At 41.8% G+C, this 20652-nt stretch overlaps 1 protein-coding gene and 1 non-coding gene across 2 annotated transcripts in view; both read right to left on the reverse strand.

Annotated features, from left to right (window-relative positions):
- Nucleotides 1–20652, reverse strand: part of PLBD1 (phospholipase B domain containing 1) — an 88248-nt gene that overhangs the window by 11701 nt on the left and 55895 nt on the right. The window contains exons 5-8 of the mRNA XM_006055151.3: nt 19693–19833; nt 18945–19089; nt 337–537; nt 89–229 (exon numbers count right to left, since the gene is read on the reverse strand). Coding sequence (XP_006055213.2) covers nt 89–229; nt 337–537; nt 18945–19089; nt 19693–19833 — 628 coding nt within the window. The remainder of the gene's footprint in view (nt 1–88; nt 230–336; nt 538–18944; nt 19090–19692; nt 19834–20652) is intronic.
- Nucleotides 1328–1434, reverse strand: LOC112584867. Its single transcript, XR_003109251.1, has one exon. It is a non-coding gene; the product is annotated as a U6 spliceosomal RNA (small nuclear RNA).

Consider the following 20652-nt stretch of genomic DNA (forward strand, 5'->3'; position numbering starts at 1 on the left):
ACCCCCCATAGTACATTCACACACCACACATTATCCATCATATACAGACACACACACGCTCATCAGACTTCTAGCATGAAGAAAGTACCTCTCCGCAGAACAGCAGTTTGTTCAGAATATTCTACGTATGTAGGAATTTGCTCCACAATGTACAGAGTGCCTTCGTCAAGGCTGTGGTTCAGATTTACCTTCTTCAGGTCTAGGACCATGTACTGATTGTTATATGTGCCTGAAGCAGAGAAGACATGAAGACAGGGCATGGGTATTGCTTGGCTGGTTAACTCAAAATCTAAAAAAATCATACATGCGTAAACGTTATTCTGCAGGGCCACTTACCAGAGTTGTATTTTGAAAAGACCTCTGCCCACTGCTTGCCATTATTAGCCATCATGTTGGCCACCCGGACTCTTTGCCAGGCCAGGAGAGACTGGGGTACCACGTGCTGCAGTAGGGTTTTATTATATACGCTGTTTGTGGTCTGCAGCAATACCAAACCACTGCTAAGAAGGTAAAAGTCGTCCAGAGACTCCAAAAACCCTACAGGAAACATGAATATATGAATCAGCATACATATATGCAAAATATCAAACCATCATTGTTAATGTAGAGCTTCACATATACAATGCATTTTGCAGAGTATTAGTTATTATTTCTTTGGGGGGTTTTTAAAAATTTATAAGTGGAGGATAATTGCTTTACAGTGTTGTTGGTTTCTGCCATACATCAGCATGAATAAGCCATCTGTATACACACATCCCCTCCTTATTGAACTTCCCTCCTACCTTCCACCTCATCCCACCCCTCTAGGTTGTTACAAAGCACCAGGCTGAGCTCCCTGTATCACACTGCAAATTCCCACCGGCTATCTATTTTACATATAATACGTATATATTTCAGAGCTACTCTCTCAGTTCATCCCACTGTCTCCTTCCCCCGCTGGGTCCACAAGTCTGTTCTCTGTCTGCGACTCTATTCCTGCCCTGCAAATAGGCTCATCAGTACCATTTTTCTTGATTCCATATGTGTGTGTTAATATGCAATAATTGTGTTTCTCTGGCTTGCTTCACTGTTTATAACGAGCTCTAGGGTGTCAGTTGTCATTGCCCTCCTCCAGCTTTGGTTCACCTCGGCAGCAGATGCCGGTGAACCTCCATCCCTGGGCTCTCCATTGAAAAATTTTGATTTTATGATTTGATGAAAATACATTAAATCAGGAACCAGACCTAAGGATGCATGATTGACAAGCAAAGTATTAATGACTATATAGTCATAATATGATTATATAGTCATATTAATGACTATATACAAGCAAAATTTTTTTTTTTTTTTTAATATGGAACGCTTCACGAATTTGCGTGTCATCCTTGCGCAGGGGCCATGCTAATCTTCTCTGTATCGTTCCAATTTTAGTATATGTGCTGCCGAAGCGAGCACTATACAAGCAAATTTTAATGACTATTCATTCACCACTTGGGCTGGAGTTATTTTGCAATATTTCATCTGAACAACCATACTGGCAGCCTTGAGCAAGCTCTCTGATAGAAAATCTCCACAGGATGGAAAGCTGTATTTCTGGCCTGATACTCTTGCTAATTCACTCCTTATTGTAGCAGCCTCGATGGACACAAGAGGGCAGGCGTTCTTTAATATGTATAGGTAAGTGACTAATACTAACATGAAAGGAACAGTATTTCATTCAAGAGCAAGACTGTTTATAGAAGACCAAAAAAAAAAAAAGTAGGCCATCTAGAGTTGTAGAACAAAGAAGATAAACTGTCTTACAAAAAACTTTAGTCAAGGAGTCTAATTTTATAATTTTGAGTTTAAAGTTAAAGAAAAGGCCCAGGGAAGGGACAAAGTCCTGAAATATAGCATTATAAGAGCAACAAGTGTTCTTTGAATATGTAAAATTATATTCTTGCTCTAATCTTTCACTAGCAACTTCAGAAGGCACTCTGTGTTAGATAAGGATAGAGTGAAACATCTGGGATGAAAGCCAGCTGGCAAATTACATTTCATAGTAAGCTTCTTACTAAATTTAATTAAGAGACAAAAGAGAACCCTTACAGTTACTTCCAGGACTTAGAAAATAACCACCTGAGGTCTTCCCTGGTGGCAGAGTGGATAAGAATCCGCCTGCCAATGCAGGGAACACAGATCAGGTCCAGCAAGATTCCACATGTCGTGGAGCAACTAAGCCTGTGCACCCTAAAGCCCATACTCCGCAACAAGAGAAGCTATTGCAATGAGAAGCCCTCACACCACAACAAAGAGTAAGTAGTCCCAGCTTGCTGCAACTAGAGAAAGCCTGCACAAAGCAACGAAGATCCAGTGCAGACAAAAATAAAATCTTTTTAAAAATGGACTTTCAGAAGGTTTTTTTAAAATAGCCACTTGAATTATAAACAATGACCACTCTCCTCTAATTCTATTTAGATCTCTTGCTTAGTACAACCCAGAAGAGTTTATCCTTATTATCCTACCAAGTGTATTTAAAATGTGCCCCGTTTGGAAGAGTGACATCAACATCACAGGGGTGTGAGACACTCCCTTTATCTCTCCCCCTCAATCTACAACCAGTAAAACCAGTAAAGCATCCGTAACTCAACAAAGGTGACTCTGCCCCACACAGCAGGATGCTGGAGAATTCCACACATCTGTTATCTAAAGGTGGGTGGACTGGACCACATGGAGGAGGAAGAACCAGAGGAACAATGAAGGCAGTACCTGTAGTCCTGAATCCCTGGCCACAATAGCTGGGCCCAGAGCCCCGGAGAAGCCTTAATAGCTGGGTAGGTGGCACACACGAGTCTGGTGGCCTGGTCACAGCACCCCCAGCCAACAGGGAGCTGGAAGGCAGCGGCAGCAAGCCCTGCAAGCCTGTTCCTCAAGCTACAGGGCACCACGACTCAGCCTCCCCTCCCCCACTGCCTCCAGCAGCAGCACCTACAACCCCAGTCAAGGCAGAGACGCCTGCGACCCCGGTTCCGTTTCACTCTCTCCCTCCCATACCCAGGGAACTGCACACAGCCGAGGAACCTGCTATCTCAGAGGTGCCCCACCAACAGCACCGGTGACAATAAGGGTCCAGGGCAACATCCCTGACAGAGACAGTAGAGGGTGGGAAGTGACAGCTCTCAAAAATAACCAGAGGCAGCTCTGGGAAAAGAACCCCGACCGCTCCCCGTCGCAAAAAATAAAAAAGAAAAGGAAAAAAACCACAACAAAACCAACTTGCGCTATATCGCCACCTACTGGAAAGCAAAAGAAAGGCATCTAATTACTAAACATTGCAGGCGGATTCTTTACCAACTGAGCTATGAGGGAAGGCCCAATTACTAAACTACTGAACAGAGTTACTCAAGAGGTGGGGAAAAAAAGTTTTACCTAAAGAAGAAATATTTGACACTTCAAATTCACTGGATGAAGCACAAGCTGGAATCAAGATTGCTGGGAGAACTATCAACAACCTCAGATATGCAGATGACACACCCTTAAGGCCGAAAGCGAAGAGGAACTAAAGAGCCTCTTGATGAAAGTGAAAGAGGAGAGTGAAAAAGTTGGCTTAAAGCTCAACATTCAGAAAATTAAGATCATGGCATCCGGTCCCATCACTTCATGGCAAATAGATGGGGAAACGATGGAAATAGTGCGAGATTTTATTTTCTTGGCCTCCAAAATCACTGCAGATGGTGACTGCAGCTTTGAAATTAAAAGACACTTGCTCTTTGGAAGAAATGCTATGACCAACCTAGACAGCATATTCAAAAGCAGAGACATTACTTTGCCAGCAAAGGTCTGTCTAGTCAGAGCTATGGTTTTTCCAGTAGTCATGTATGGATGTGAGAGTTGGACTATTAAGAAAGCTGAGTGCTGAAGAATTGATGCTTTTGAACTGTGGTGTTGGAGAAGACTCTTGAGAGTCCCCTGGACTGCAATGAAATCCAACCAGTCAATCCTAAAGGAAATCACTCCTGAATATTCATTGGATGATGCTGCTGAAGCTGAAACTCCAATACTTAGGCCACCTGATGTGAAGAACTGACTCACTGGAAAACACCCTGATGCTGGGAAAGATTGAAGGTGGGAGGACAGGGGGACAACAGAGGATGAGATGATTGGATGGCATCACCGACTCGATGGACATGGTTTTGGGTGGACTCTGGGAGTTGGTGATGGACAGGGAGGCCTGGTGTGCTACAGTCCATGGGGTCTCAAAGAGTTGGACATGACTGAGCAGCTGAACTGAACATTATATAAATTTTTGTATATATAAAGATTATATTTCTCCTCCTGTATACACTCCAGTGTGCTCATTCCCAAAATGCCCTCCCCCTACCACCCTTCCTCTCTGGTAACCACTAATCTGTTCACTGTATCTCTGTGTTTGTTTGGTTTGTTCATTTATTTTTAATTTATTTTTGTATTCCACATATGAATGAAATCATATGATATGGGTCTTCTTCCATCTGACTTACTTCATTTAGCATAATACTTGCAAGGTTCCCAAATAGCCAAAACAATCTTGAGAAAGAGGAACAGAGCTAGAAGAATCATGCTCCCTGGCTTCAGACTATACTTCAAAGCTACGGTCATAAAACAGTATGGAACTGGCACAAAAAAGACACATCAGTTGCTTAACTTCATAGACTTGTATGTCCAGTTTTTTTCCCCAGGTTTGGGTAGTCCACAACTGTTATTTCTTTCAATACACTCTCCCTTATCCTTTCTGGGATACCCATTACCCTAATGATACATTTCCTAATGGAGTCAGATAGTTCTATAGGATTTTATTCTTTGTAGACCTTAATTTCCTCTCTTCTATCTATATCATTTCTAGATTTGTCTTTGAGCTCACTAATTCTCTCTTCCATGTGGTCTCCAGTATTTCCAGTGCTTTCTAATTCAGTCTTCATTTATTAAGTTCTTATTTGGTTCTATTTTTTAATTTCAGTTGGTATTCAGAAAATACCAGTTTCTCTTTAGTATTCTTTCTGTTCATTAATTTTATTTCTGAGCTCACTGAATTGCCTTTCAAAGTTTTCTTGTAGCTCATTGGGTATCTTCACAGGTATCCAAATTCTCTATCACTTAGATAATGTTATAAACCATTAAAAATTTAAAATGTGTTCATTTGCACATCACATGCATTAACTGCTCCAAAGCTTTTGAAACCATAAGCCCCTGTGTCCTTGTCTTCTGAAGCAAAATATTGACTCAAGAGTTAACCACTGGAAAATGTGAAGATGTAGAAGAAAGAATAGCTGTTGGGCTGGGGAACTGGTAACAATTTAGGCTATAATTCTGCCACACAGAAGAATCACTGAACTCTCAGTTCCCTGAAAGACACAGATAAAGGCCTGACACACATTCCTAAGTTGTTTTTACAAGAAGCAGACCCCCTCCCCCTTTCATCTGGAGAGATGAAAACTCCTGACCACAAGGACAAAGACCCTAGACTGGTTGAAATCAGAAGACTGATGGTGCTTGAAGCTTCACCTTGATGCCACACAATCCAAGAACTGTCGATTAGCTGATCATGCCCTGCTCCTCACACTTTGAAACTCCTCATTACCCTCTTCAGGGTGGGTCATATAGTTTTGAGGGCATTAGCCCTTTATGGCCCTCTTTTCCTGGCAAAGCAATAAAAGCTACTCTTTTCTACTTCACCCCAAACTCGGTCTCTGCATTTCTATTCAGCACCAGTGAACAGAGGCTGAATTTCAGCAACACTCTGAAGACCAAAAACCTTCCTTCCTTCCAAAAGAGTAGACTCATTGTTGGCCAAGGACATGAATGACATACAACTCAGGGTCAGGCATGAGGATCATGATTGTAAAAATATCTGTGCTGCATGTCTTCACCCCTCGCTTTATCCATACTTAGCAATGGGACATTGCAGCATCTCCCAGCAAGAGGCATTGTCTGCTTCCCCACCTCTTAAATCTGAACTGTTTTAGCTTAACAAAAGGTGCCAGTTCTAGCCTAGGCCTCAAGAGACCTTGCACACTTCTTCTCACTCTCTTATAACCCTGTTACAGCTGAGAAAATTAGTGCAGCCTAGCCTAGTCTCTGGGATGGGAAGCAAAGTGCAGGAGGCCCAGCCTCTAGCTGGGCAGCCCCCAAAGTGCGACAGAGTTCATCCAAGATCAACAGAGCTGCCCACCCAACCCCAGCCAACCATGGATGCATGGATGTGCCCAGCTGAGACACTGTCCTGTACACTCAAAAGCAATACTAATCACATATGTGTTTACAGCACAAACTTTTGGAGGTTCAGCAGTAGCTAGTATAATAATAGTAACCCAGTTACACAACGTATTTTGTTTTCAAATGTCTTACTGCCATTTGATTTTAACATAGATGGATGTGACACTTCTGGAATAGTTTCCTTTTTTAAAAGGAAAAAAACAAAGTAATATCTTAGCACCATACTCACCTTTCTGCTCAGGTTTTCTCCACAGCTAAAGAGGAGCAATATCACTTCTCAGACCTTGGGGAAGGCAATCACCTATGCTGGGCTGTCTGATGTCTCAAAGCCTATCTGATACTCATTAAAACTTTATTTAACACCTACTAGATTCCAAGTGGGAGAAGGCAATGGCACCCCACTCCAGTACTCTTGCCTGGAAAATCCCATGGATGGAGGAGCCTGGTGAGCTGCAGTGCATGGGGTCGTGAAGAGTCAGACACAACTGAGCAGCTTCACTTTCACTTTTCACTTTCATGCATTGGAGAAGGAAATGAAAACCCACTCCAGTGTTCTTGCCTGGAGAATCCCAGGGATGGGGGAGCCTGGTGGGCTGCCATCTATGGGGTCGCACAGAGTCGGACACAACTGATGCGACCTAGCAGCAGCAGCAGATTCCAAGCTGTGCAATGACCCCAGCCTACTACCCCTGTAGTAGAATTCCTTCAGCTTCTCCAAAAGTCACATGCCCAGACTGCTCTCCCTGCCCACCTCTGCTCCACTCTGAGTCTCCACCAGGAGCCCTGCACTAAGGTGACTGCAGCGGGAAAAACCTCTGCTTCCTCCCTAAGAAAATATGCTCTCATGTCATCCCACAACGTGAAATCTTCCAGTCACTTGTTCTGTCTACTCTACAATGGACTCAGTCTTCCTTCCTTACAGAATGGCATTCATTTACTTCTCTTTCTGCTAAGAACCTAACTGGTACCAACCAATTTCCCCCTTCACTTTCCAGTAATTATTCTTCAATCAAGTATGGCTGGGTTTTTGTTTTTGTTTTTCAGCACATTTCTGCTTTATCCTGCAATAGGAATGTGATCAATGAAAGATTCATACTATTAGATATTCAGGCACATGAAGACCATACTCTGGAGTCTGAATATCCTGAAGTAGCTCAAATAAAACAATAAGTATAATTCTTATTCTAAGATAATAATAATCTCTTGGGCCATAAAGATGGCTGAGCACTGAAGAATTGATGCTTTTGAACTGTGGTGTTGGAGAAGACTCTTGAGAGTCCCTTGGACTGCAAGGAGATCCAACCAGTCAATCTTAAAGGAAACCAACCCTGAATATTCATTGAAAGGATGATGCTGAAGCTGAAGCTCCAAAACTTTGGCCACCTGATGTGAAGAGCCACCTCACTGTAAAAGACCCTGATGCTGGGAAAGACTGAAGGCAGGAGGTGAAGGGGATGACAGAGGCTGAGATGGTTAGATAGCATGTTGCTGACTCAGGGACATGAATTTGAGCAAACTTGGGGAGATAGTGAACAACAGGGAAGCCTGGCGTGCTTCAGTCCATGGTATCGCAGAGTTGGACATGACTTAGTGACTGAACAACAGCAAAGATTATACAGAGTAAATATGAAGAGGTGGGTGTACATTTAATCAGTGTTCAAACAATCAAAATTGTTTGCTTTTCTTCAATAAGAAGTTATTTCCTTTAGGTTATATTACTTGTTTACTGTTTCCTTTTCCATCTATCCCATAGCATGTAAGGAACTTGTTCTGTCTTATTCACTCCAGTGGCAAGAAAAGGATTTGACATGTAGTATCTTTGTGCTCAGTCACTCAGTCGTGTCCAGTTCTTTGTGACCCCACGGATTGTCAATGGAATTCTCCAGGCAAGAACACTGGAGTGGGTTGCCTATTTCCTTCTCTAAAGGATCTTCCAGACCCAGGGATCGAACCTGTGTTTCTTGCATCTCCCACATTGGCAAGCTGATTCTTTACCACTGTGCCACTTGGGAAGCCCCTTGACACATAGTAGGTACTCAGTAAATAACTGTTACGTACAAGAGAGAAGGAGAAGATGGTGGTGACTAACATTTATAGAGTACCTACTACACATCAGAAACTTTGCTTTAGAAGGATGGATACTTTCATTTGATCTTCACAAAAAGAGCACTTAGATGAGGTTTGTTTTTTTTGTTTGTTTTTTTTTTTTAAGTATTTTGCTTTTTAAAGCTTATAAACAGCATTGTCAGGGATAAATCTAGAACTGAATCTCAACACATGCCTTTTCCACCTTAACATACATCTGACAAAATTGAGGGGAATAGTCATGCAAAGGGCAACGACACATACGCACAATGGAGCAAATACATTAGAAGCAATTAAGGAGAGGGTGAATCATGGGGAGCTGCATGTTTAAACAGGGTGGAGGTGGGGAAAATCACCTTATGACCAGTCAATCAAGCAAAATGTGGAGAATAAGGTGGAATTTCTGTAAAGATAGAAGGGAAGAAGCTTTCTTTGGCTAGGTGGGGCAAGATTCAAGGCAGGGGTGGCCTGGCAGAAGTTATCAGCATCCCAGTGCTAAGTTGTTTCAGCTTGTCTGATTCTTTGCGACTCTTTGGACTGTAGCCCTCCAGGCTCCTCTGTCTATGGGATTTCCCAGGCAAGAATACAGGAGTGGGTTGCCATTTCCTCCTCCAGGGGATCTTCCCGACCCAGGGATTGAACCCACATCTCTTACATCTCCTGCATTGGCAGGCAGGTTCTTTACCACTAGCGCCACCTGGGTGGCCACTCAGTATCCTGGGATGGTATCAAAGAGGAACATAAAACAAAAGAAAGGCACATAGGAAAGCAGGAATGAAGTGCTACAAAATCTACCTACACTCTTTGGAATAAGTGACCGAGTTCTACTTTTATTTAATTCTACTTTTATTTCTTCTCCTCCTTTGGTTCTTCTGCTTTTTAAAGGCAGAAGATATAGATCTTGGCATGTGTTAAATCATAGTTTGTATATGTTTCAGCCTTATGATCAAAGTATCTAAGATAAAAGAGGTAAAATGAAATTAATAAAAGTGATTGTACTTCATTAAAAATGTTTACAACTATAAAGGCAATTTAATAATGAATGAAAGTAGTAATATTATGGATTATGAAGGAGACTTGGCTACATTTTCCCCAGGCATTGAGGGTATTCTTTTATCTTCCTACTTTCAAGTATTGGAACTTCAAACAGAAGAAGGCTGAGCAAAATCATGTCTACCCAAACCCGAAGGGCTGCCAGAGTCTAAAAGGATAGACGTGGAAACCCAATAAGTTAGAAACGCCTAGGGTGCTTGTTCAAATGTACCAACCCAGATCAACTGGTTAAGAATTCCTATGGATGGCACTTTAGAATCTGCATTTTTAACAAGCTCCAGAGGAAACTGTAAGGGGTATGTAACATGTGTGTGGGAGGTAATGGAACGCCCAGATGTAATGCAAAGTAGGAACACATGCATGCTTGGTGAAACATACTGAGTGCGCTCTGGAGAGCTCCACCTACAGATAATTAAGCGGGAAGCCTCAGCCTCATAGGCATCATCATTATTTACTGTACTCCTCAATTAGAACACTTTGAATAGGTTCCAGCTTTGGTTCCCACGCAAAAGTTCCACCCACCCGCATCCCAGGAGGCCCTTTGAGTCCACGGTCTCTTTTAGTTTTAACCATTTAACTTAGATACAAATGGAACCATTTCTGAAAACAAACAAACAAACCAAAAAATGGGTATTTTGTAGTCAGATATGTTTTGCTTGAACCGCACTTCCCAACCTCTGAGCAGTATGGTTCTGAAAAGGCTATTTAACTTCTCTGAACCTGTTTATTTGAAAAATACTGATACAATACCCTCCTTGTTAGGTCTTTATGAAAATTAAGTGACATAAAACACACCAAATGTGAATTATGCATACACTGAGTGTCAGTTATAATGCCGGACACATAAGTAGGAACTAAACAAACATTAGTTTTGGGGGCTTTTTGTTTTTCTTTTTATTTCAAAGACAGGTTAAGCACAAATGAGTTTAAAGTAACTTACTTAAAACTTGGGTGCTGCCTAATTCCCATACAACTAGTTGGGTCCTATTCATGTCATTCCTATTAAGGTCCTAACTTGCTTCAGTCGTGTCTGACTCTTTGAGACTCTATGGACTGTAGCCCACCAGGCACCTCTGTCCACGGGATTTTCCAGGCAAGAATACTGGAGTGGGTTGCCATTTCTTCCCAACCCAGGGATGGAACCCACATCTCCTCTGTCTCCTGCACTGGTAGGCGGGTTCTTTACTAGTGCCACCTGGGTGGCTACAAAGGATCAACTTACAGGTCCAATCCCTACACTGTCCAGGTGTGCATCTGAGATGCCTTGATAACAATTCCTGAACATCTTAGACTCTTGTTTTCAAATCAACAGTATAAAGGGAGGGTGCTAAATAAATTAGTTTTTAAAACATGCAGTTTATTAAAAAAAAAAAAGGGAGGGCAGGATGAAGAGAAGTCAATGAGATTGTGATAGAGATGATGCTCGCTTCAGCAGGCCCTTCTCCACCTCTCACTGAATTTCCCATCTTTCTCTCTCCAGTTTCCACATGTCCACATCAGGATGGGTTGCCTGTAATCTGTCTGCTGTCTCCTTTCCTTTTTCTTTCCATTATCTTTTTCCTCCTTCCTTGCCTCCATAAATATTTATTCCATGATTACCATATGCAAGCCTCTGTACTGGCCCTGGGGATGCAGACATGAATACGGAACATGGGCTTTGAAGAAGTTACCCACAGGCACCAGGGAAGCTGAAAGGAGGGATAGCTGGCTCTGCCTGAAAGTTAGGGAAGGCTTCGAAGAGGAGCGCTTGTGAGACTTTTGTTAATATGGAAAACATTTAGGTAAGATGCATTAAAAGGCAATAAAAATGCTCATAGGGTGAACATTCCAATAGTAACACAAAGAAATTGGATGATTCTTCCCACAAGTAAAAATGGTAAACTGTATGGTGGTGGTGGCTTAGTCAGTCACATCTGACTCTTGTCACCCCATGGACTGTAGCCCGCCAGGCTCCTCTCTCCATGGGATTTCTCAGGCAAGAATATTGCAGTGGGCTGCCATTTCCTTCTCCAGGGTGCAGTATGATTAATTGGGGCTTACCCAAAGAATGCCAAGTTGATTTAACATCTGAAAATTAATCAATGGAACTCACTATATGAATACAAGATGAAAATCAGGTGATCATTTTAATAGAAAACAAGAATTGCATGAAGTGCAGCACTTATTCATTGATAGAAACATAAAGAAAAGTAGTAAGAGACAGAATCCTCTTTAACCTTATAGAGGGTATCTACAAAAAGCCTACAATTAACATCATACTTAATGGTGAATGACTGCATACTTTTTCACTTAAGATCAGGAACTAGGCAAGGATTTCCATGCCACTTCTAGTCTATAGTCTACAGTCCTGGAGGTCTTATCCAGTGCACTCATGGAAGAAAACAAAGACAGACAAGGTAAGGGGGAAGTAAAAGTGTCTTCCTGCAGAGATGGGCTGATGATGCATCTAGAAAAATCCCAAGAAATCTACCAAAAAAAAAAAAAAAAAAAAAAAGCTATTAGAATGATAAATGAACTTAGAAAGTTCTCAAGATAAAAAGTAAATATACAAAAAATAGTATTTCAATATTGTGATGGTTTTTAAATTTCCACAATTCCTTGGCAAGTTTCCCTTAAACAGATAGATTCTAACGTCCTCATCTTGAGTGTGGACTAATCATTAACAACCTCTTTCTAATAAATAGAATGTGATGGAAGTGACAGCATGTGACTTCTGAGACTAGGTCGTAATAGTCACTGCTGTTTCTGCCTTTTCTTATGGATCACTGGCTTGGGGGAACCAGGAGCCTGTTTCCGGAGTACTTGAGCCGTTCTACAGAGACGCGCGTGGAAGGGAACCGATTTGTCAGCAGCATCTTGTTGACCATGGAGCTGAGTCACCTTGGAAGTACATCCTTTCGCTTCAGTTAGGTTATCAGAGATTTCAGCCCCTCAGTCTCCGAGTCTTCGTAGACACAAGCCATCCTAACTGGGCCCTATCTAAATTCCTTATCCATAGAGACTATGTAATGCTAAACAATTACTGTCATGCCTTCAAGTCACAAGTTTGGGGCTGACTTGTTACATGGTGATAGATAACTAATGCATACATACAAGCAATGAACGATTGGAAAAGGGAATAAAAAACTGATTCTGATGACAGTAGCATCAAAATTCACTTAGGATTCAAATTAGTTTAAGGTATGTAAGACCGATATACTAAAAACTACAAAAAATTGCTCAAATTAAAGAAGAAGACCTAAATAAATAGAGAAACAATGTTTGTGGATGGGAAGACTCAGGTTTACTGACATGTTGATTCTCTGATTGATTTAAAGCTTCAATGCAATAGAAATCAATAGATCTTTTTTTTGACATGAACAAATTTTATTTTTAATATAATTTCTAAAGGTTACACTTTGCTGTATTCCCTGAGTTGTAAAATGTAACCTATCTTACACCCTATAGCTTGTACCTCCCAGTCCCCCTACCCTCTGTAAAGCCTCTCTCCTCCCCATTAGTAACAACTAGTTTGTTCTCTACATCTATGAGTCTTCTTTTCTTGTTATATTCACTAATTTATATTGTTTTAGATTCCACATATAAGTGATTTCATATAGTATTTGTCTTTCTCTGTCTGACATAAGTGAAATAATTCACTTAGCATAATGCCTTTCAAGTCCATCCATGTTGTTCCAAATGGCAAAATTTCATTCTTTTTACGGCTGAGTGGTATTCCATTGTGTGTGTGTGTGTGTGTGTGTGTGTATAATATATATACCACATCTTCTCTATCAGTCATCTGTTGATGAACACTTAGGTTGCTTCCATGTCTTAGAAATTGTAAATAATGCTGCTATGCGCACTGGAGGGCACACATCTTTTCAAGGTAGTGTTTCTGGCTTTCTTTTTTTTTTTTTGGATATGTATCCAGGAGTGGAATTGCTGGGTCATATGATAGCTGTAGTTTTAGAGGAACTTCCATACTGTTTTCCATGGTGGCTGCACCAGTACAGATTTCCACCAACCAGTGTACAAGGGTTCGCTTTTCCCCACATTCATTAGAGATATTGAGTAGAGTTCCCTGTGTCATACAGGAAGGTCCTTATTAGTCATCTATTTTACATATGTGTTGTCTGTTTAAGTCGTGTCTGACTCTTTTGCGACCCCATGGACTGTAGCCTGCCAGGCTCCTCTGTCCATGGAATTTTCCAGGCAAGAATACTGGAGTGGGTTGCCATTTCCTCCTCCAGAAGTGCCTAGTGATGGTAGCAGAAACTAAGGCTCCAGACAAGTATATAAGCTTTTTTTTTTAACTGTTTTTCAAATTAATTAATTAATTTTTTGGCTGTGCCGGGTCTGTGTTGCTGCAAGCAGGCTTTCTCTATTTGCAGTACTTGGGCTTCTCATTATGGTGGCTTCTCTTGTTGCAAAGCATGGGCTCTAGGCACATGGGCTTCAGCAGTTGTGGCACACAGGCTTAGCTGCCCTGTGGCATGTGGAATCTTCCTGGACAAGGGCTCAAACCTGTTGCCCCTGCATGGACAGCAGATTCTTATCCACTGGACCACCCGGGAAGTCCCAGTGTATAACCTTTTATCTGGGAAGTGTTCCCGAGCTATAGTGAGGCCAAGGGGGTGTGCCAGCATGATGTCTCCCAGCTTATGTTCCCTGGCTATGTCTCCTGAGCCTCTAGAGGGGTGGAAAACCTGAAGCCTGTCTGAAGCTGAAGCTCCAGGCTAAGTAAATAGGTCTTTTTCACAGGAATACTTGGGTTTTATTTCCACTTGCTGTCTGTGCAGTGCCCTAGGGGTGTTTGCCTGCTGAGAATTATCTTTCTGATGGTTACAGCCCTGTGGAGCTCAGGAATGCCAGTGTCCTTGGCCAGCAAGGCCGAGGGATCAAAGGGTGTCTCCTGTGTGGATTGCACGTGCTCAGCGGCTTTAGCAAGACTGATGAGGAGTGTAGTGGCTGGAGCACTCTCACTGGCTTCAGAAAGACAGCTCTCCAGCCCCAGCCAGGAGGTGGGGGAGTGGTGCAACCACTGTACCTGCAGACTTCAGCAAGGACCTGGGACGCTGTCACCACCATCCAGCCCTGCCTGCTTAGTTAGGCAGTTGGGAGGGTGTTGTATCCAAGCCCACCAACCTGTTCTAGCATGCTAGGTGGAGAGTGCAACAACCAGGTCCATCAGTGCCTCTGCCTTCGGGAGGGTTTTTTTTTTGCTCTTGTTTATTTATTTTTGGCTGTGCTGGATTTTGGTTGCTGTGCAAGCTTTTCTCTAATTGAGGCGAGTGGGGGCTACTCTCTAATTGCAGTGCATAGGCTTCTCATTGCTGTGGCTTCTCTCTTGGTGGAGCACGGGCTCTAGGGCACACAGGCTTGGTAGTTGTGACTCCCTGGCTCTAGAGCACAGGCTCAGTAGCTGTGGCATACAGGTTTAGTTGCTCTGCGGCATGTGGGATCTTCCCAGACCAGGGATCGAAACTGCATCCCCTGCACTGGCAAGCAGATTCTTTACCACTGAGCTACCAGGGGAGCCCAGGAGCTTTTCAATTGTCCCCTGCCTCTCCAGCCGATGCCTTTAGATTGACAATGAATCTCCTTCACGTATGGCCCTTTCCAAGCTACTGTTATTCTGCTCGCTCTGGGGGTAAGACCACATGCAAAATCCTTTAATAGGAGAATTTCACATTCCTATAGCACTTTGGAACCCTTGGAGCTCAGCCCTGTTGGGTCTCTAAGCCAGGAGTTTTGGGGGCTCATCTTTCAGGGGCAGACCCCAAGGGTTGGGGTGCCTGGGGTGGAGCTCCAATCCCTTACTCCTCCTGGAGAAGCGGTAGCTTCATGAGAGTCCTCCTTGTCCAGTGTTGCTGCATACAATAAGGGGAGGTCTTTTGCAAGACCATGTCTCTGCCTCTCCTACCTGCCTCAGTGTGTTTCTTTTATTTTGTGTTGTGGGGAGCATTTTGTCTAGTTTTCTGATCTTTTTCAGAGGGAAATGTTCCATACTTAGCTATAGATTTAGTGTGTCCATGAGAGCTCATGAGTTCAGATTTTTCTACTCTGTCACCCTGGACACTGCCTTAAAACCTTTCTAGATTAAAATAGGGGATATTATATTAATTTGTTTCCTTGAATAACCTCCTCTATTTTTATGAAGTCAGCTGGGACTCTTGGTGAACCCAGAGCATGAGATTGGCTTGAATAAGTCTGGGTGTGCTTGGGTAAGCAAATCCTTTTGCAATATTGACCAAGGCACTGTGAAGGATTACTAATGCTCCTCCTATCCCCCTATGCTGGAGGACAGTTTTGAGAGTGCCCTTGTAATAATTCTTACTAGGCAATTATCCCTCAAGGATTTTGGCAGGAACAACAGGAATATACAGAAAGCCAAGATCTGCTCTAGTAATTCAGCAGTCATATTTTTTTTCTTCTTGAAGATGAATATCAATCTTCTCTCCATATATTGAGCTATAACACGTTACATGGTTTGAGTTGCCTGGATTATTGCCTCACCCTTCTACACGTTCTGTTGGAAGCCTCTCTTGTCCAGCGCTCAGGAGCTTGGCATTTTGTAATTTTAAAATGCAAATCTATTAATGTCACTTTAATGGTCTTGCATTGCCCTTCATTCCCTCCCTCTGGGCTTCTCTGAACTTTTTCTTGCCTACAGGCTTTTACATGTGCTATGTTCCATGTGGAACATTCCATCACATTCCATCACATATCCCGATTGGTCTGCCTAATTTATACTTGCTTTTGTGTCTTAACATAAACTTTACTTTCTCTTAAAAGTTTTCTCATCATCCCCAAACTACTCTTCCCTATTATTACACAAATCACACTTTAAGCATTGCTTTCTTTTATTTGTCTCTATTTTTTACAAGAAGGTAAAATTTTGTTAGAATAGAGACCATTTGTCCTGTTTTTCATCACAAACACTCTGTCTAGCACATTTTAATGGAAAATTGTAGATGAATAAATTATATCATGACTTGATCTATCAGTTCTGACTCAACAATTCTTAGTATATTTATCCATATTAGGAAGAACTTCCAGGTCCTGCTACTCTGAATACAAAACCAACATCATGATCCTAATTCACTCAATCTACCATGGCATTCCTCCACCAAAAAAATACTAGTCACCCAGCTTCTTTTCTGGGATCAACAGCACCTTCACATAGCATAGAGTTCACGGCAAAGCTTAGTTCCACACCTATTGAATGAATCCGATGTGACTGATCCCTTAATTAAACAATTCTTTGTAATATAAATAAAATTCTACATGGTTTTCATGTTTGCTGTTGAGAACAAAGCAGTTTAGTTAGAGAAATTATGAATTACACTGCTCCACTGGCTCCTATAAAAACATCTTGGAGTAAGAAAGATGTCTTTTGTTTTCTCTCAGTTATATGTATACTTCTGTATCTGTCTATTCTGGAAGGAAATCAACCCTGAATATTCATTGGAAGGACTGATGCTGAAGCTGAAGTTCCAATACTTTGGCTGACTCAAAGAGCCAACTCACTGGAAAAGACCCTGATACTGGGGAAGACTGAAGGCAGGAGGAGAATGGGGACAACAGAGGATGAGATGGTTGAATGGCATCACCGATTCAATGGACATGAGTTTGAACAACCTCCAGGAGATGGAAGGACAGGGAAGCCTGGTGTGCTGCAGTCCATGGGTCGCAAAGAGTCAGACACAAGTAAGCGATCAAACAACAATAATATATGCAAATATTAGCAAGCCAAACATTTTCATACGAAATTCCTCCATGTCCTTCTCCCTCACTACTTTTGGGATCCAGGACTGTTAAGATTGGAGAGTTTTGAAAGCAAAGATTTCAGGTAGCTGTTGAATTTTGCATTTTATCAAAAATAGGAGGAAGAGTAGGAATGGTTCATTGTCTCAGTATCTTGCTGTCCTTAAATTTTGGAACAAAGAATCAAATCATGGTCTAACTTGCAGAAAGGAGTCCTCAGTCCCCCTCAATACTAAAACAATTCAGCAAACAACAACAAAGATGAAATCCAAGTGATCTCAAAGGAAGGATCAGATCACAAGGACAGTAAAACAGACCACTATTCCCCTGGTCAGAATTCCTGATAGGGTAAAGCTAGTATTATCAAGAACAACAAAACCAGAAGAGGCAATAATACTCAGACAAAAATACTCTTTCAAAGGTAGATATGACAGGTGGTTGGTATAACCACCCTATAAGTTGCATATTTGTAATTAGAGGTTAGTATCCACATCATATCCCTATAGGACACTTGGATGTTTGGTAAGAACTTCCCCCTTGTCTTTTTGCTGGTGATGTTTCCTGAAGAGGTTGCAAACCAGCTGTTGGGGGCAATTCCAGCTATCAGATACAATTTTAGGGGTTTACACAGTGGGTTTTGTTTTTTAAATCCATATTTCTCTCTTGAGAAGCTAGAGGATATGGAAATACTGATCTCCAGGACATGTCCGGGTGACAACGGTTAGTAGGTGCTGAACAGCTGACTCCCTTTCAATGGACCCTGTCTTTGCTACAATTGTTTCCACTTCTATTTACTTTTACTGATCCCTTTTATTCACTTATATCATCTTCTTGTCTCCCTTAGGCATGCATATGTGCATGCTCAGTCTCTTCAGTTATGTCCAACTCTGTGACTCCATGGACTGTAGCCGACCAGGCTCCTCTGTCCATGGGATTCTCCAGGCAGGAATACTGGAGTGGGTTGCCATGCCCTCCTTTAGGAGATCTTCTTAACCCAGGGATCAAACCCACACCTCTAATGTCTCCTGCATTGGCAAGTGGTTCTTTACCATTAGCACCACCTAGGAAGCCCATTGCAGGCATGAGCCCCCTGGGAAGCCCCCTGCTTTAGGCACAGGAGTTTGCAACTCCTATTCTACAAAGATTGTCCCTTCTCATCCATCTCTACTTGCTCAAATTCTAGTCATCATTCATGGTTCATCTCAAATCTCAACTTTTTTCCTTTTCCCAACAATCAGATGTGAGTTATCCCTATTTTGAATACTCACAACATTTCTAACACTGCTTTTGTAGCCTATACAGTATTCAGCAGTAATATTATTCTTATCTGTATTTTATTTATCTTGTTAGTATAATACCTATAAGCTTGTACATTCATTCACTCATTCATTCAGCAAAAATTTATTTAAGTACATGTTGCCACACGCTAGGTAAAGTCCTGTGGATATTGCAAAGAATAAGAGAAATGGGTAAATCAACCATACTTTGACTAAAAAAATCATAAAAAAGAGAACTGGAGACAGGCTCTCAAGGAGAAACTGCAATCAGGATCTTTCTTGCTCATCTTTGCTTCCACTGCAGAGCCTCAGAAAGTGACTTGTACTTAATACTCAGTTGGCATTTGTAGAAGTGAATTTCTGGCAATCCTCTTAACATAGTTTATGACATAGTACTTTAAGTAAAAGTAATAGAGTTATATATCTTCAAACAGCACTCTAAAAACCAATTTTCATTAATATATGCTAATCACTAAACATTTATTCATCCATTCCAGTTACTCTGAATCACCAAGGTTTCATCTGGAAATAGGACTCAAAGTACTGAGATGTCTCTCTAAATTTAGTTACCTGGGTAACTGCTGAAAGAAAGGCGACTGCTGCTGGTGTCTTTATCAACGATGTTGAAGTCCCAGTGTTTATATATCCTGAGCATGGCTGCATATGTGTACCAGCTTGAGTGAGCAAAAAAGATGTTCTCAAATCCAGGGAGAACCTGTAGCCAGAATCACAGTGAAGTAAACAGATAGCTGACTGCAAATGTGGGAAATGTACATCTACTGAGGTGTTTATTGCTATATTTGGTAGTGGAAAATTAACCTTTAATGTACACAAGACAGATTATGTCCTAGCTTCCAAAATGGAAAATTCTGGAAGGTAGGAGTGGCAGGTACATACAGCATGAGAAAAATGATGGAAGAAACAGAAGTGCTGTGTGCATGCTAAGTTGCTTCAGTTGTGTCTGACTTTTTGCGACCTCATGGACTGTAGCCTGCCAGGGTCCTCAGTCCATGGGATTCTCCAGGCAAGAATGCTGAAGTGGGTTGCCATGCTCTCCTCCAGGGGATCTTGCTGACTCAGGGATTGAACCTGCAATGGCAGGTGGGTTCTTTACCACTAGCATCCAAACAGAGGTAACATCATGTACATCCAATTCCCTCTATCAGTTCCTTCCAGTTCTTAACTTCCATGACAGAGGAACCCATGAGGTGATAGGTAACTACAGCAGGGGTGATGAGATGCCATGTTTGGGTGACATATAGAAAGAATCTCCACGGACCAGAAGAAGGACAAAGAGAAAGGCTACCAAGTGACTCACCTTAATAAGGGCAGAGCAATGTCCCATGTCCCATCTCTTAAAAAACTTCAGGCTGGAGTTTTTTGTGGGAGAAAGTGAAGGAATCAGATCCAGCAGGTCTCCAATAGCATTCAGGAACTGAATCTGGAACCGGGTTATGGGCTGGGAAAAGACAAAGCCTGCACTTAACATTGATTTGTTACTATCACATGTCATTTTCTATTGGGAGGGTTCCCCTTGTTAGGTATTTCTTTGTGAAGAGTCCCTCATGTAACAGATACCAAGATTTTTTTATACTTTATAAAATAATTTTTATTACTTTATAGTTTACGAGACGTGTTAGCCTTTTATCCACAGATTCGAAGAGTGGGTCCTAGGAAAGGAAAACAGAGCACTCTGCTTGCATTTCTCTACTGCAAATTTTTTCAGTCTTGGCACAAGTGATACATATGTACATGTGTGCATGGCCAGTCATGTCTGACTCTGTGACCCCATGGACTGTAGCCTGCCAGGCTTCCCTGTCCATAGGACTTCCTGGGAAAGAACACTGGAATGGGTTGCCATAAGATTTATAGTGGAAATTCTTTTCACTCCTCTTCTCTGTTTGCTCAAACCTCAATCCTATCTCCAGCTTACCACTTGGTTTCTACTGTATCTCTCTAGACTTTTAAAAATGCCTTGTGCTGTGCTAAGTTGCTTCAGTCGTGTACAACTCTGCAACCCTATGGACTGTAGCCTACCAGGCTCCTCTGTTCATGGGGATTCTCCAGGCAAGAATACTGGAATGGGTTGCCATGCCCTCTCCAAGGGAGCTTTTTAAAATGTCTTACAAATACATTTTTTAAAACATAAATGATAATATATTTTATGTGTTTCTTTTCACCTTGATTTTTTTTTCCTCTTCGTATCTTTTGGTATCTTGGGGACCATTCCATATTGGATGTAAAAATCTTCCTCATTGTTTTAAACAGTATGTCAATG

This window comes from Bubalus bubalis, chromosome 4 (assembly GCF_019923935.1).
Source record: "Bubalus bubalis isolate 160015118507 breed Murrah chromosome 4, NDDB_SH_1, whole genome shotgun sequence".
In the NCBI taxonomy this organism is placed as follows: domain Eukaryota; kingdom Metazoa; phylum Chordata; class Mammalia; order Artiodactyla; family Bovidae; genus Bubalus; species Bubalus bubalis.